The following is a 14,866-nucleotide window of genomic DNA, read 5'->3' on the forward strand; positions in this document are numbered from 1 at the left end:
CAGGAAACGCCGCGGCGCTTCGCCTGCGCTGCCACGAGGGCGGAGAGCTGCCGCACCGAGCCGCAGTCGGACGGCGCGCCGCCGCCGCTGCCGGAGGGCGCCGCGGCGTGGCGGCGTCGCGGGGCCGCGTGCCCCCGGACGTCAAGGCGGGACTGGTGAGGGCGGTGGCTGCTGCGGGGATGAGGCCGGGTTGCTGGGCAGCAGGGGATCATCGCAAATTGACTGCGCTGCAGTATGCCTGTCCCCCAACCCGCTGCAGCAGCACGCGTCCAACAGCTCGAGCTGCGGTTGCTGCACGCGGCTGGTGACAACCGGTCGGCGGCGGGTTGCGGCGTGAGCAACCGCAGATGCGATGCTTGTACGATATGACAATTACCTACGCTATTCGCTATACAAGCCAATTACCAACCCGCTACCGTCACTGCATACACGGAACACAGCAAAGCAGCAGTGATCTGCCTTCCATTGGGTTGCGGAGGTCCGGTGGTTGCATACGGCGAATCAAGTGCAGAATTAAGTACATGCCAACTCGAAGCTGCTGCTGCTGCTGCTGGTCCCGGTGACTGCGTCAAACCGGCCAGCGCGCCAAATATGGACGATCACCACGTCCACCACTTCTGGGGCATTTCTCCGTACATAAATCTGCTGGATGTCATTGAATCAGCCGGCAAACCTGACATGACAGAGGGTGACGACGCCGAGGGCGTCTGCACGCTGCAAGTGCGCTACATCAGCATGCTGCCGGTCTGTCCTGCAAATGCTCTCAAATGGCTCGTGCTTTGATGCACTGATAAAAACACTGCTTTGTCCGCAGATCTGCCCCTGTGACTGCCGCCACACGCTCGCCACGCTGGCAGCAGCAGCGGTGGCGACCAGCGTCGACAACAGCCCCTCCGCACTCCGCCAGCCCGCCGCCGACGAGGGCGCCGCCGCCGCGCTGCCGCCACTTTTGCCGGAGCAGCAGGCAGGATCACAACGGCAGCAGCGAGTGACACTGTATGTTTTTGAAGAGGAGCCAGAGCTGCTGGCACGCCACATGCTGCTGTTGTATGCACTGCTTGACGGCTCAAGGCCGCCCAAGGAGCGGGCAGAGGCGTTTCTGGAGTTGCACGGCAGCGCGCTGCTTCGGCGGCGCACGGCCGACTGGCTGGGTGCGCGGCGGGGGAAGCATGCGTGTTCTGCATGCGCGCATGCGCGTGTGCTTGCGTGCATGTGTTGCACACGCTCGTGCTGCGGTTGTCCCACATTGGTCTACACACGTAGTATCCTGAACGTCCTGGCCGAGCAGTGTGCCAGCAAGCAGCTCGCAGGTACGGTATGCTTGCGCTCGATATAAACGCATGACTTCCAATACCCCCCAAGACACACACATTTATACCATACATAACTACACTCATGCACACCCCACAAACGCGCACACACACACACACATACACACACACATACACACACACGCACACACATACACGCCGGGGTGTGCACCCTCGACTCACAGTGGAGGCAAGCAAGGTCCTGGAGGCAGCTGTGGTGGCCGCTTCCTCCACTGCCGCCCCCGCCCCCGCCCCCAGCAGCGCCGCCGCTGACGCCCGCGCGGCGCGCGACGCCGGGACCCTCATGGGCGGAAGCTGCGGGGACGCCGACGGCAGCGGCCCGGAGGGCGACGCGGCGCAGCTGGCGGCGCTGTTTGACCTGTCGCTGCTGAGATTTCAGCAGCGGGACGCATTGCTGGAGGCGATCCAGCGATACAGGCGGAGGGTGAGCTGCGGTTCGGCGCCAGCAGCAGACCGTGACACCGACAGACGCTGGTATTTAGGTCGGGTTTGCTATTTTGGAAAGGCAAGCCACACTGCGCCGCCGCCTGCCCAGCTTTTGTGCCTTGGTACACAAGGCAGCACAGGCTAGCTAGGGGGCTGCCGCTGCGGCTTTCACAAGCCCTTGCACATGTACGTAGGTGTCCCATTACTGTATACAGTGATTGGCAGGTGTTGTGTTCAAGAGCCGAGCCTGCTGCGTCAAGGCCCCGTCCTGCTGCGTCGCGCCGCGTACTCTTCACGCACCGGCCCCTACGCAGGGACAGTACGACATGGCAAAGGCGTGGGAGACGCGGTGTCGGCGGTGGTACGCCGACCGGTATGACTCACGGCGCAACATGGTGAGGCAGGGGTCAGGCAGCCGCCTCACGGGGGCGGGGGGTGGCCAGGGTGCATGAACATGGGTTGGGTGAAGGGCGGCAGTCATCTTCCCGACAGGCGGTGCGATGTGCGCACACACAAGTGCAGGCGTCCGCTCCGCTTGCGACTGTGGTAGGGCCACACGCCTCGCGCGGGGGGGGCGCAGCGCGCGCCTGGATTCGCTGGGGGTCGTGATTAAGATCACTACCGCCGCGTGTGATCTTTCAAACAGGTGGACTGGGATTACCACATGCGCATTGCGCCACGGGGGACGCCCGGCCTCGACGCCTCTCTTGGCAGCATCATCCACTTCTTCCACTTCAGGTGCCCTTTGGGTGCTTTTTGGAGCAGCTGCTGCGTGGGATTCGACCTGGCCGGGCTGCTTCGCTGCTGCGCTTCTGGGCTGGGTGTGCGCGTGCTCGAGGGTCGCAGGGGAGCTGCTGGGCCCGCTTTGCTGCGCACAAACATCCGTGGCGACCGCTGCATTTGAAGGAGCGGCAGCAACTGCTGTCCCCTGCCAGCTGGCACTGCGGAGATTCCCAGCAAATCGCAGACAGGGCGATGGTTGTCCCTTCAAGCTTGCAGGGCGCGGCAAACGCTGGCTTGATGCCAATCTGGCCTCATCTCAGCAACAGCGGTCCCCCGCCCTTCCAGTGCCTTGCTCATGCGCCCCTGCCTGCCCCCACCCCCCAACGCTTGCGGGCTCGACCCACGCTGCGCTGCACAACCCGGCGTGCACCAAAACAGGCACTGGCGCTCCTGCGGCGTGGCGCACGAGCTGAGGGACAGCGTGTATGACGTCACCAACACGAGCCTGCTGTCCACTGCTCGCGGCCGCACCAAGGAGTTCAAGGATAGGTGGGTGGAGGGGCAAGTGCACATGTGTGGAGTGGGAGTCGGATGCAGTGGTTGCACACGTGCATGGGTCGCAATGCCGGCGTGTACTCCGGACAAGGTTTTGCATGCATACTGCATGTCAACTGTGTGTGTATGTGCTGACGCGAACTTTGTGCATTCGCACGTGCTTACGCGCGTATTGCACGCAAATCCCTGTGTGTGTGCGTGCGTGTGTGTGCGTGTGTGTGTGTGTGTGTGTGTGTGTGCGCGCGCGTGCGTGCGCGCGCGTATGTGTGTGTGTGTGTGTGAGAGAGTGCGCATGTGCGTGTGTGCGTGCGCATATGCACCCACGCTGCCATTGATCTCTGCATCCTGCGCATTGTCGCAATGCGGCAATACAATGGGCATCTCCAGCACCGGCCCCCTGAAGCTCACGCAAGCCAATAGCATACAAGTATGTACCCATGCAATTGCCCCATCCGCGGACCCACGTGCCCAGGAACGGCAAGGATGTCGGCCGCAGCGTCGAGGCCTATGGCTACTGGGGCGACGTCGTCAACAGCCCATACCACTGCTTCGGCACCACCGCGCCCCTCGCGCCCGACGCGGGGCTCTTCTCAACCTCCAACCGGCAGTTTTCCCACAGCGCGATGGATGTGGCGGAGCACAATGTGATGGTGGGTTTCAATCCAGGACAAAGAGGGGTCGTGGGTGGACACTTGACAGGGGCACCTCGTGCTTGGCGTGCTGGGCATGCGGGGTGCGCTGCGCACAGCGGGGCTTGCTAGGTCAGCAGAGGGCAATCAGAGAAGCGGAGCTCAGGGTGGTGCGGAGGGACGCGTGATGCGTAGGAGGCCAGGGTCGGGCAGCAAGGGGAGGTCACGGGTGCACACATGCGCATCATGCCGAATAAGTGGGACACAACAGGCCTGTGTTGCACGCATGCGTGTGCCATACGGAATCGGACCTCAGGTCGCCGCCTGCTTTTTGGCCTGTCTATTTGCAGGCGATGCTGCACATGCTGCGCCATGGAGAGCCGTACACAAGGGGAGCCCGGGACGACGCGGGCGCAAACAGCGGCGCCGGCGCCGGCGCTGGTGGCAGCCACCGGGCCCATGCGGCGAGGGGTCCGACGAGCGCCGAAGTGCTCGCCGAGGCGGCGGCTGCAAGCAGGGATGCGGCACGCGGCGACGGCAGCGGCGAGGTGCAGCAGCAAGAGCAGCAGCGGCAGCGAGAGTCGCAGCAGGGAGAGCAGCAGGGAGAGCAGCAGCGAGAGCAGCAGCAAGAGCAGCAACAGCAGGAGGAGCATCAGGAGCAGCAGCAGCAGGAGGAGCAGCAGCGAACGGCAGACGCGCGCGAGCGCGCAAGAGCAGAGGAGGCCGCGCTGCGCGCCCGTGACGCCGCCCTCGACGCCGCGGCGTGGCGCCGCCTGCTGTCGCGCGCGCGCGTCCGCCTCGCGTGCGGCGACCTCAGGAGGGCCGTAACGGGGCGGCCGGCGCTCGCCGGGAAGTTCAGGGCCGCGACGCTCGGCCACATGCACCTGCACTTAGCGGGTGCCGCCCACGGCGCCGCGGCCGCGCTCGCGCCCGGCGCGCCGCTGCTGATTGAGGGGGCGCGCAACATGGTGCAGCTGTCGGACGCGCAGGCCGCCGCTTTTGAATGCAAGGCGGCCGAAATTGCGGCCGCCGGCGGGTTTGGCCGCGCGGAGTGCGCGCCGCAGGCCGCGGCGGCTGGGTGCGGGCCGGCTGTGGGGCCTGTACCGCCGGGGCACATCGCTTTCGTGCGGGTGGCGTCAGGGACAAGAGGAGATGCATGAATTTTGGGTGTCAGCTTTCCTAGTCGGTGAGAGTCTCAGCTAATGAGCCAGGCGGCGCCGCGCTGTCGCAGCATGCAGTGCTTCTACAATAATTGCCTTGTGCAGAAGCGCTTCGGCAATCCAGGTCCATTGGATTGAGTCTGGGGCCGGTGGCCACGGGATGCGGAAGGCGGCGTGCATTTCCCTGTGTAGTCTCGGGGCCCTAGCGCCGTCGCCGCCAGGTGGCGCGACAGCGCGGCAGGCCGAGGGCGGCCCGGGGGCTGCAAACCCACGAAGGCTGATTTTCGCAGCAATTCGAGTGTGTTTGGATGCACCAATCGCAACTACAGGCCCAATATGGGGCGATGTCATCACCACTCGCGTGACTTGGACACAGCACTAATAATGGCCAGCCGGCAGCCACCGTTGCGCCAACACGCACCCCGGCAAAGCATACTCCTGCCGGGTAAACTGCATCCCATTTGCATTGGATTCGTATTTTGTATTTCATGGACGGTGGCTTTCGGTGCTGCCGGTCCCCATTGTGCATTGTGGGAGGGATGACAAGATCAGACAGGCCACCCTTGCCATGAGTAATAGCGGGTCCACGCTCGCTGGGCAAGGTGACATGCGATCCACACTGGTCCTTATGACTTTATTTCTGTATTCTGTTGTCGAATCACCGCGGCAATCGACACAATCCCATGGACCCACATCTTGTTTGCGCCGTGCGGGACTCCCGAAGTGTCGAGACCAAACCCTGCTTAGGACGTGTAGCTGCGAGTCTTGAAGAACCAGCATCGCCATAAACAACGATATACCTCGGCGCATGCAGCGGTCCATGGGTGGAGGGCCATCAGGCTCCGCACCTGAGGACGGCGCGGACAGGCAGCACAGGGCCTGGACGCTGGGGGAGGGAATCATCGACCACGAGATCTACAGCACCGATCAGTTCCGCATTGCAGCCTTCAAGGTCCTTTCATGCAGCAACAGGGGCCCCCACGACTGGTGCGTGGCCGTGGGGCCGTCGGGGCAGGTTGCTTATGACGGAACTCACTCGACGGCTGCTGCCAGGCAGGCGATTCACCGCAATGAATCGCGGCCCGAGCGCCAGCGGCGTGCGAATCAGGCTGTCGCGTTGTTTGATACAGCGCTTCTGCACAATCAGGGCGGACGCGCTGCCGCGCCTCGTTCCACAGCCGCCGCGCGCGTCATCGGTACGACACGGGCCAGATCACCACAACTGCCGCGCATGCGATGACTCGCCCTCTCGATGCTTGCCGATGCTGACTTGCCCTCTCGATGCTTGCCACGCGCCCTACGGCTTGCGATTGCACGCAAACCCCTGGGCGCAACATTCCGACTCGTGGTCACGCCTCAGGAAGTGGTGAGCGGCGCTCGCGCCCGCGCCGGGGCAGCGGGTCCCGCTAAATCGGCTTCCATGCATGAGGGGGCCCCCATCAGCTTCGCAGAGCGCGCAAGCGGCCATGCTACCGCCCGCCTGCCTCGCCCGCACCTCTCCAACGGGACCTCACCTGCCCGTTTCCGGGTTCTGCCACCCTCCGGCTGCCGCAGCTGCCCCTTTGCACACCCCGGCGAGCATGCGCGGCGGCGGCCGCTGGACAAGTTCGCCTACTCAGCTGAGCTCTGCGCCTACGCCCGCCGCGGCGCGCGCTGCCCGCTGGGGGACGGCTGCCCGATGGCGCACCACTCTTTTGAGATGTGGCTCCACCCTGACAAGTGAGGCCCGGGCTGATGCCGCGCGCCGCGCCCGGCCGGCGCGGAGGCTCACAGGGCCCGTCGACGCCGGCGGAACTGCGCGCAAATGCATTTGCGGCAGCGGCGCGCGCGCGGAGGCCGCGGCGCGCGGGCCGGGCGCCCCCGCTGGCAGCCGCCCCGGGGCGGCGCCCGCCACGCACACCTGCCGGCAGTGCCTCTGACACATCGTTGCTAACGGCTGCCTAAACCGCGGCCTGGCTGCCCCTATCTTCTTTGCCCACAGGTACAGGACACAGGCAAGCATGCGAGGGTCTGGATGGCTTGGGGCGGGGGCAGACGCACACGCGGCGCAGGGAGGACGGCAGCAAAGTGCTGGCGGGTGCCGCTGCAGCGCAAGGCGTTTACGGGGGGATCAGACGAAAAGCCTCAGGCCGCAGCTGGCGGTGTTGCATTCCATGTGCATGGCCACGGCTGGCACTCCGCAAGCTGACCCGCGCCTGCTCTGCAACGCCGCCAACACCCCACAGATGTGCGCAGATGGGAGCGCATGCACGCGCAGGGTGAGGCCCCAGAACGGCGCTGAGCGGTTGGGGCCGAGGGATGCGCTCGTATAAGCTAAGCCTGCATGCTACCACCTGCCTTTTGCGCACAGCCCGAGGTGCGCCATCAGACGCAACAGCAGTTTGCCCCAGCAGTCCTCTGCCTACCATCGTCTGCCTCGTCTCTTCGCCCATCCTGTGCCCTCCTCGCCCTTGCCCTTGCCTCAGGTGTGCTTCTTTGCACACAGCAACGAGCAGCTGCGGGCACCCCCGAATGCTGCGGCTAGCCAAGAGAGCCCAGCCCTTGGCGCGTCGCGGGCAGACGCCGCTGTTGCGGCTGCTGCCATGATAGTGCAGCAGCCGCAGCAGCAGGCGCAGCAGCAGCAGCAGCCACAGCTGCAGCTGCTGCAGCAACTGCCGCAGCAACAGCAGCAACTGCTGCACCAGCAAATGCAGCAGCCACAACCACAGCTGCCACAGCAGCAGCTACAGCAGCAGGAGCAACAGCAACAGCAACAACAGCAGCAGCAGCAGCAGTTCCAGCAGCAGCAGCTCCAGCAGCAGCCAATGTTGTTGCGACACCACAGCTCGCCCATGCCCTTCGTTGCCCAAGCAAGAGAGCCGCTGCCGCCATACGGGAGTTTTCCCAGGACTACTGCGATGGTCATCCCCTCCAGTCTGGATCGCGGCAGAGCGCTGCCGACGCTTGCGGCGGCGGCAGCGGCAGCAGGACCCCGCCCTCCATGGGCGGGCATCACGCCGCAAGCCAGGCTCAGACTGCAGCAACCACTCCTCGCCGGCAGCGACGACTCACCCAGGCAGATGTCGCCCGCACCGCTGCCGGCCGCCGCGCGCGCGGTGCCAGGGGCCTCGTCCGCGGTTGGCGGCACGGCCGCCGCTTACCCTTTGCAGACGGCGGGGGCTGTAGTGCACACGCCGCAGCATGGCGCCGGGCGCATGCTGCAAGCGCAGGTGCAGGATGGAGAGGCAGGCTCACTGGCAGGTGGAACAGACCGTGTAAATATGGCGGCGCCACGCCCCGCAGAACACGCCGCGAGGTTTGAAGCCCAGCTGGTGCTCCCGCAGATGCGTGGTGCGTTTCCGGTGACGGCAGCGGCGGCGTGGCATCAGCAGCAGCAGCAGCAGCAGCAGCAACAGCAGCAGCAGCAGCAGCAGCAGCAGCAGCAGCAGCAGCAGCAGGAGGTTGTGTGGGTGACGCACTCATGCACAAACTCACACTTGTCATCCTATAATGAGCCTGCTCCCCAACATGTTGCGGCGCCGACGGCTGCGACATCCGTGGCGCCCCAGTATTATGCATATCACCATCCCGACGGCACATTGCAGCTGCTTGCAGCACAGCGGCAGCCTCAGCAGCAGCACCAGCAGCAGCAGCCACCGCTGCAGCAGCAGCAGAGCGCTGCGGCCGTCGTAAGCGGGGGCTTCTGGGCTCCTGCCTACCCCTCCTTCGACTACGCAGCCGCCCAACCACCTCTAGCTGCCGGCAGCGGGACAGGGGCCCTGCCGGCTACTTCGGCAGCTGCGGGCCCATCTTCAGTCGTCTTGCAGGGGGACGGGGCGCCGCAGCAGTACATTCTGCTATGGCAGCCCCCAGACCAGGGCGGCCCTGCGCCTGGCAGCTGGTGACCCGCACGAGTGCGCCTGGCCATCGGCGGCCGCACGCTTTGCAAGCACAGGGACCAACCGCGCCGCTCGCCGCGCTGCGCGTGTTGCGCGGCCTTGCCTTGTCCGCTGCGCTTGGCAGTGGCACGCGCCGGGCCGGCGATGGCCAGGGGGAAGGGGGCTGTCATCAAAGCTGCACCCCAGGTAGAGTTTTGAGGGGTGCGCCCGCTGTGCCGCCTTCGCGGCCACTTGGGCCCTTAAATGCTCCAGGGCACGCCTGCATGACTCTCAGGCATTGCTCAACCCAAGCCCAAACACTGCCATACAACATTGGCGCAAACACACAGCGACAACAAATCAGGTGCATATACGTCACATTGCACTGCTGCCCAGCACGGGCCACGGCAGCCCATGGGCGGCCACCCGCTCTCCCGCATCCGCCGCTGCCGTTCTCAGCGGCCGCCATCGCGCCACCACCGCTGACGACGCCCCACCGCACGGCTCCACCCGCGCCCTGCACTGCTTCGTGTGAAATGTTCATGAGCAATCTTCTCAGGATGCTCAGTTATTTGTCTGCAAAACCCTTGAGGTTTTTCGATTTCTGCCCTCTGTCAGTGGTCCATTTGATCCTGCCTCTTCACATGGAGCACCGATGGATTCATCCACTGAACATTCCCCCGTTTGGAGAAATAATCACCCGCACCGCTATGCACCTGCCTCTGCCCCAAGCCGATGGCTGGCCAATCTGCGCCGCTTGCCCCGCCCTGCCGCGGCGCGCACCACTGCGCGCGTTTTAGGCTGACTCGTGCGCCGCCTTGTGCGGCCTCGAGTCTTGGCTGGGCAAAAGGGATTCGCGACGGCGCTGGCTGCCGCGGTGCCGTCCCTGTTTCTTTTGCCGTCCTGGCACAAGCAACCGGCACTTGCCTAGACCGCACGCTCGTCACGCGGGCGCGCTCTTGCGGGGTGTGCCTGAAGGCCTGCCACCCCAGAGCGGCGCTATCACCACCCAAATCCACAAGACAAGCAATCCAATCCCCACACTCTGTTGCTGGTCCTCGTACGACTGTTGCCGGCCTAAGAACTTGCAGCTGCAGGAGCCCTCATCGGTGGTTGGTCTGCACTTGCCCTGCCTTCCAGGATTGCCGCGCCAATCAGCGGCGGCTGCCCGCTTGCATCACCGTCTAGCCGAGCCCAAGACAGCCAGCCGCCATTGCCGCTGGCCGTCCGGCCAGGCCGCTGCATGCACAGCGGATGCGGCCGCGGCGCGTCGCGCCCGCGCCTGCACCCATCGCCGCGCGCGCGCTCAGCACCTCCTGCAGCGACGAGGCCAGCGCTGCGCAAATGCAGCAGCGCCTTTCGCACCATCCACAGTGCTTTCGCGTATTCAAACCCGCTTGCGCAACCACCCTGCTATTGGTTTGACCCTTGCCTCCCATGTTCCGCTGCAGTGGGAGCCCATCTGTCTAGGGCCCTCTGTTGAGACTTGAGGCGTGAGCACCGACAGTGCCGCGCGGTTGGGCATAAATCGAATTCACGCCTGCCCGTCGCGCGAATCGCCCAAGGCGAGGACGGCAGGAGGGCCTCGCTGCGGCAACGGCCCCGGCGCACCGCCCGCGTCGCCGGCTGGGACCGAGCTTCGCAATTTGGGGGGACACGACCGCTCAACACGCGGCGCGCAGAGGCACCATTTGCCTGCTGTGCTTTCGAGACTTTCGCCCCGCCCACGCACTGCACTACTGTTTGCCAACGAGCACATGTGTCTTGCTGCACTGCCTTGTGTATTGCTGCGCCGCCCACCAGTCGAGGTGGCCGGTCGGGGGCTGGTGTGTGCATGTGTGTGGGTATGGACGCTTGCAGTGCTGCGTGTGTGGAACGCATGCCCTCTTGCCGTGCCGCCCACCACTAGCCACGTATCCTGCGTGACCCGCGGGCTGCCGCCGCAGAAGCCTTGAACGCATTTTAAAACTAGAAATATGATCAAAGTATGTTGAAGATTGCTGTTGTAACCGCTGCGATATTTACACAGCACTCGATCAATTGTGCGATCAATTGTGCGGACGCGCCACGCGCCGCCACCACCTTTTGCCTTGCTTGCAGCACGGCAAATGGACGGCTCTGCCAGTCGAAGCTTGCAAGCAACGTCAGCCGGTGTGACGCACAGAGCAAGGCGTGGAGGAGCGCCGTCAAGGCAAAACCGACTCTTGCTCCAGAACGCTAGACAGATAGACAGCCGCTACGCCGACTGCACTGGCTGCCGTGCTGCTGCGCAGGTATGACCCGACAGCTTCCATCGCAAGCGAAGTCGGTTGTGTAATGTTGCATCACGCTCCACATGCTGCTGCTGCTGCTGCCGCTGCTGCTGCTGCTGATGATGATGATCATGTGGATTTGTTTTGCAGCTAAGGGTGCTGCGCCTCGTCCATCTACTGCTCCCGCTGCTGCTCCCGCTGCTGCTCCCGCTGCTGCTCCCGCTGCTGCTCCCGCTGCTGCTCCCGCTGCTGCTCTTCCTGCTGGTCCTGCTAGTGCTCCCGCTGCTGCTCCAATAATTGAGCAGCCTTCGAGGGCCAGTTGACCGTCGCGCCGTCCACGCCGCACGCGACTGCGTGCAGCAGCAACTGACCAGTCACGCAGGGTGAGAGTGGCGCCGGGGGTGTCACTCAGTGTATGGAGAGGTGGCCCCGAGGGTGTCCACTCAATTCATGTGGCGGCATTACAGGTTTGCAGTCAATGACGGCGGGGGCCGCCACTCAATCTCTTGTGGAGTTTGTGAGGCACAGCTAGACATTTGCAAGCCGTTGATTGTGAGCGCGCTCCTGATGCAGCACGTGCGCCGCCCCTGCACTCATGATCACACACACATGCGCACACGCACACGCCCGGAAAGCTGCACCGCCCGAACCACGCGCGCACATCCATTACGGACAGCCCCTCGCCCCTGCGCCCCACAGACCCACCCGTTCGTCCTTCACGCCCCACGCCCTGACGCCAAACCCGGCCGCCTTGATCTCGTCGACGGCAACCTTGGACAGCGCGTTGGCCCTCGGACAGATCACCTCGACCCCCGCGGATCGCGCCTCGTCAGCAAGGCCGGGGCCCCACTCCTGGATGAGCCACGCGTGGCGCACCGCTGGCAGCAGCTGCAAATGCAAGGTGGCCGGCGCCGCGGCGCCAGCAATCACATCAGCGGTTCTGGTTTCTGAACGTTGCATGGGGGATGCACCCCTGCGCCGCCGCGGCAGCCCTCCGCCGCTGCACCACGCCCGAACCCCCAGCAGCCGAGGGCCCCCTCCGCGCGCAGAAGCGTGCCCACCTCCTTGGACCGCACGAGCTGCTCCAGATGGAATGAGGTTAAAGTGATCCCCGGAACCTCGGCCAACTCTGCGGCGCCGTGGACGCCTGCCCGTGCTGCCCCAGCGGCGGCTTGCTCCTCGTCCGTGGCCCCGGCCCCGCCGCTGGCCGCCCCGCCGCACGCCCAGCCGTGGCGGAGGACGAGACCGGCCACAACTGCAGGCAGCGCCGGCTGCGCCGTCTTAAGCTCCTGCGGCATTGGAGCGGCGGAGACGGCAGCCGGACGGTCGGGTGCTTCGTGGGCGGGTTTCGGGCACCCGGGATTGCGCTTGGTCTGATGATGGCATGCCTCAAGAGAGGTCCAACACTGGGGCAGTCAAAGTGAGGGTGGTCAACCCTTTTGAGCGATCCAAATCAACAGATCAGACGCTGAAAGGGCTCGATGTTCTGCGCAGGTGTTGTACCAGACCACGGCCCAGCCCAGGTGCGCTCTGCCACGGCGCGACGTGACGCCTGAATATCAACTGTTTGCGTAAACCTTCTTGGCTGCCCGCCCCCGCCCACGCCGTCGCGGCGGCGATGGCGGTAGCGGGGGGGGGGGGGCTGCAGCGGTGGCTGCGGCAGGGGCCTACGCACTAGGTGAATGTGAGCACGGCCCTTGTACCGCACGAGAGCCTCCTCGAGGGTCGGGATCCTCTCCCCTGCCATGCGGCGGCACATTGAGCCCAACCGCGGATGAGGTTGCGCATGGCAGTGTGGCTGTCATGGAAAACAAAAATGCACATTGATACGTGAGACATGATTGATGCAAGCAGTCAGTAGTCGTATGTGTAGCATTTAGAAGGCGTATTCCCCGGAATACAAGATTGTTCCAAGACTGCGCCAGCATCCCAAGGTCGCCCACTCATGGGGCCATCTGGGGCTGTTGGCCTGTACCTCAACGCGCCATCCTTGCAATAAGCAGACCCAACCGCGCCCCGCACCCGCAAACTGGGGCGAAAACCACGATCCGGCGTCCAGCTGCTTCAAGGCGTCCAGCGAGGTGCCCGCGACGTCGCCAGCCCCATCGCAGGTGCGCCCCAGCTCCTCGCAGTGCAGCAGCACCGCGGCGCCGTCCGCCGACAGCTGGGCGTCGGTTTCAAACGCGGGGAAGCCGCGGGACAGCGCCAGGTCGAAGGCGGCGAATGTGTTCTCGGGGGCGGCGTCGGAGTCGCCGCGGTGCGCAATAATGGCGAAGCCGGGGGGCGGGGCGGCCATGGCTCGAATCCGCTGGGCTGTGCGGGGCAACTGCTTGGCGCGCTTTGTGGCGGCGGCTGCGGTTTGCTGCCTGCTCAGCTGATCACATCCTATAAGCGTTGCATTGGCACATGGGGATTGTGACGCCCTTCTAATTCGTCCGAAGGCTCCCGCACGAGGGATCTGCCAGCTCGGGTACTGTACGTGTTGCGAGATGTCTATAGAAGAGGATGTTGGCATCACAGAGTTCATTAGCGGGAGCCTAGGAGGCTTCACGGGCCTGATCAAACACAGGTGACCAATGGACGCTTGCCGCGGCTGCGGCGGCAACAACGCGGTCTTGCCGCCGCCGACCACTCCAGACGACAGAAGTCCCGCCGTGCAAACCAGCAGCGATAAAGTACCTCACTGCTCGGCTGCTGTGGGCGCTCGACTCGGCCGAACGATCCCCTTTCGCAGCCCCGGGCGCGGCGGCTGCGCCCGACGCCCGCGCTGGGCGTGCTGTGGCGGCCCCCCGGCCCGCCGCTGGCGCGCCAGCCCCGCAACCCACCACTGGAGGCATTGAGCACATGAAAGGTGCCTCATGACCGCGGATCACCTTGCAATCGATCCATCCTCACAGGTTTACAGATTTCCAAGTGTCAGAGGTAGGCGTAGACGGAGCAGCCGCGCGCCTCACCACGACCGACTTCACCCCAGACCCAAACGGCCTCGCTGCCGGCGCCGCCGGCGCGGGCGCCGGCGCCACGGGCGCGCGGGCAACGCCGTCTGCGGAGGGCGTGGAGGCGGCTCTGAAGGAGTTTGCTGGGATCGCTGGGGACGAGAACGGGCGGCGGCTGACGGCGCTGGTGGAGGGGATTCTCCAGCAGCAGCAGCAGCAGCAGCAGCAGCAGCAGCAGCAGCAGCAGGCAGGCGAGAGCGGAACAGGGAGCGAGCCCGCGGCAGCGCCGCAGGACGAGGCGCCCCCCGGCGCTCGCACGGAAGCGGGGGCGGCTGCGCCGGCAGCGTTGGTGGCTACGCTGCTGCCTGTGGATAGCAAGGATGCGCGCAAGGTGAGGGGCCACCGCGCTCTTGCCCCACGCCACATGTATCACGCATTCCTTATCGCCTCCCTCTGCCGGCTATCGTCCTCCCGCACCCACCGCATCTCGCCCCGCACCGGCCCTGCCGCGCCGCGCCACCTCCCACATCCAACCCCGCCGTCCGGCGTCCCACCCCCCCCCCCCTTGCTGCCCCCTTTCTAAACCCTGACCCCCGAAACCCAACCCCTGTCCCCGGCGGCGCCCCCAGGCGATCCACGCCTTCGTCAGGACCGATCCCCGCCTGCCGCCGCTCGCGTCGGACTCCGCGCCCGACCCCGGCGGCGGCGCGGCGCACGTCATTCAGATCACCCCTGCAGCTACCGCCAGCCGCGGCCGGGGCAGCCACGGCGGCGGTGGCGGGGGCGGGGATAGGAAGCGGGGGAGAGGGGAGTGGAGGCAGGACGCGGGGTGGCCCGGGGGCTCTGGGCGGCGGTATGTGAAGTTTGTGCTTTACAAGGAAAACATGGAGACCCAGGTGTGGGGTTTTGGGGGAGCAAGTTTCAGGGTTTTAGAGACAGGGGTTGAGTTGAGGGGTTTTAGGGAGTGAGGGCGCAACGGCTGGGGTGTGTGTGTGTG

General features: G+C 65.3%; 3 protein-coding genes across 3 annotated transcripts; 2 read left to right on the forward strand and 1 right to left on the reverse strand.

Annotated features, from left to right (window-relative positions):
* Positions 1-1,614: 1,614 nt before the first annotated feature.
* MNEG_1549 (hypothetical protein) lies at positions 1,615-4,824 on the forward strand (the record flags this gene model as incomplete). Its single annotated transcript, XM_014049968.1, has 6 exons — positions 1,615-1,755; positions 2,072-2,152; positions 2,404-2,495; positions 2,919-3,029; positions 3,508-3,685; positions 4,015-4,824. The coding sequence occupies 6 exons, from the start codon at positions 1,615-1,617 to the stop codon at positions 4,822-4,824; spliced, it is 1,413 nt and encodes a 470-aa protein (XP_013905422.1).
* A 7,390-nt stretch (positions 4,825-12,214) lies between these two features.
* On the reverse strand, positions 12,215-13,229 carry MNEG_1550 (glycerophosphoryl diesterphosphodiesterase; the record flags this gene model as incomplete). The annotated part of the gene is made up of 2 exons (XM_014049969.1): positions 12,215-12,222; positions 12,956-13,229. The coding sequence occupies 2 exons, from the start codon at positions 13,227-13,229 to the stop codon at positions 12,215-12,217; spliced, it is 282 nt and encodes a 93-aa protein (XP_013905423.1).
* Positions 13,230-13,422: 193 nt separating this feature from the next.
* MNEG_1551 (hypothetical protein) lies at positions 13,423-14,837 on the forward strand (the record flags this gene model as incomplete). The annotated part of the gene is made up of 3 exons (XM_014049970.1): positions 13,423-13,502; positions 13,831-14,260; positions 14,499-14,837. The coding sequence occupies 3 exons, from the start codon at positions 13,423-13,425 to the stop codon at positions 14,835-14,837; spliced, it is 849 nt and encodes a 282-aa protein (XP_013905424.1).
* Between the last annotated feature and the right edge of the window lie 29 nt (positions 14,838-14,866).

This window comes from Monoraphidium neglectum (genome assembly GCF_000611645.1).
Source record: "Monoraphidium neglectum strain SAG 48.87 unplaced genomic scaffold scaffold00157, whole genome shotgun sequence".
NCBI lineage: Eukaryota > Viridiplantae > Chlorophyta > Chlorophyceae > Sphaeropleales > Selenastraceae > Monoraphidium > Monoraphidium neglectum.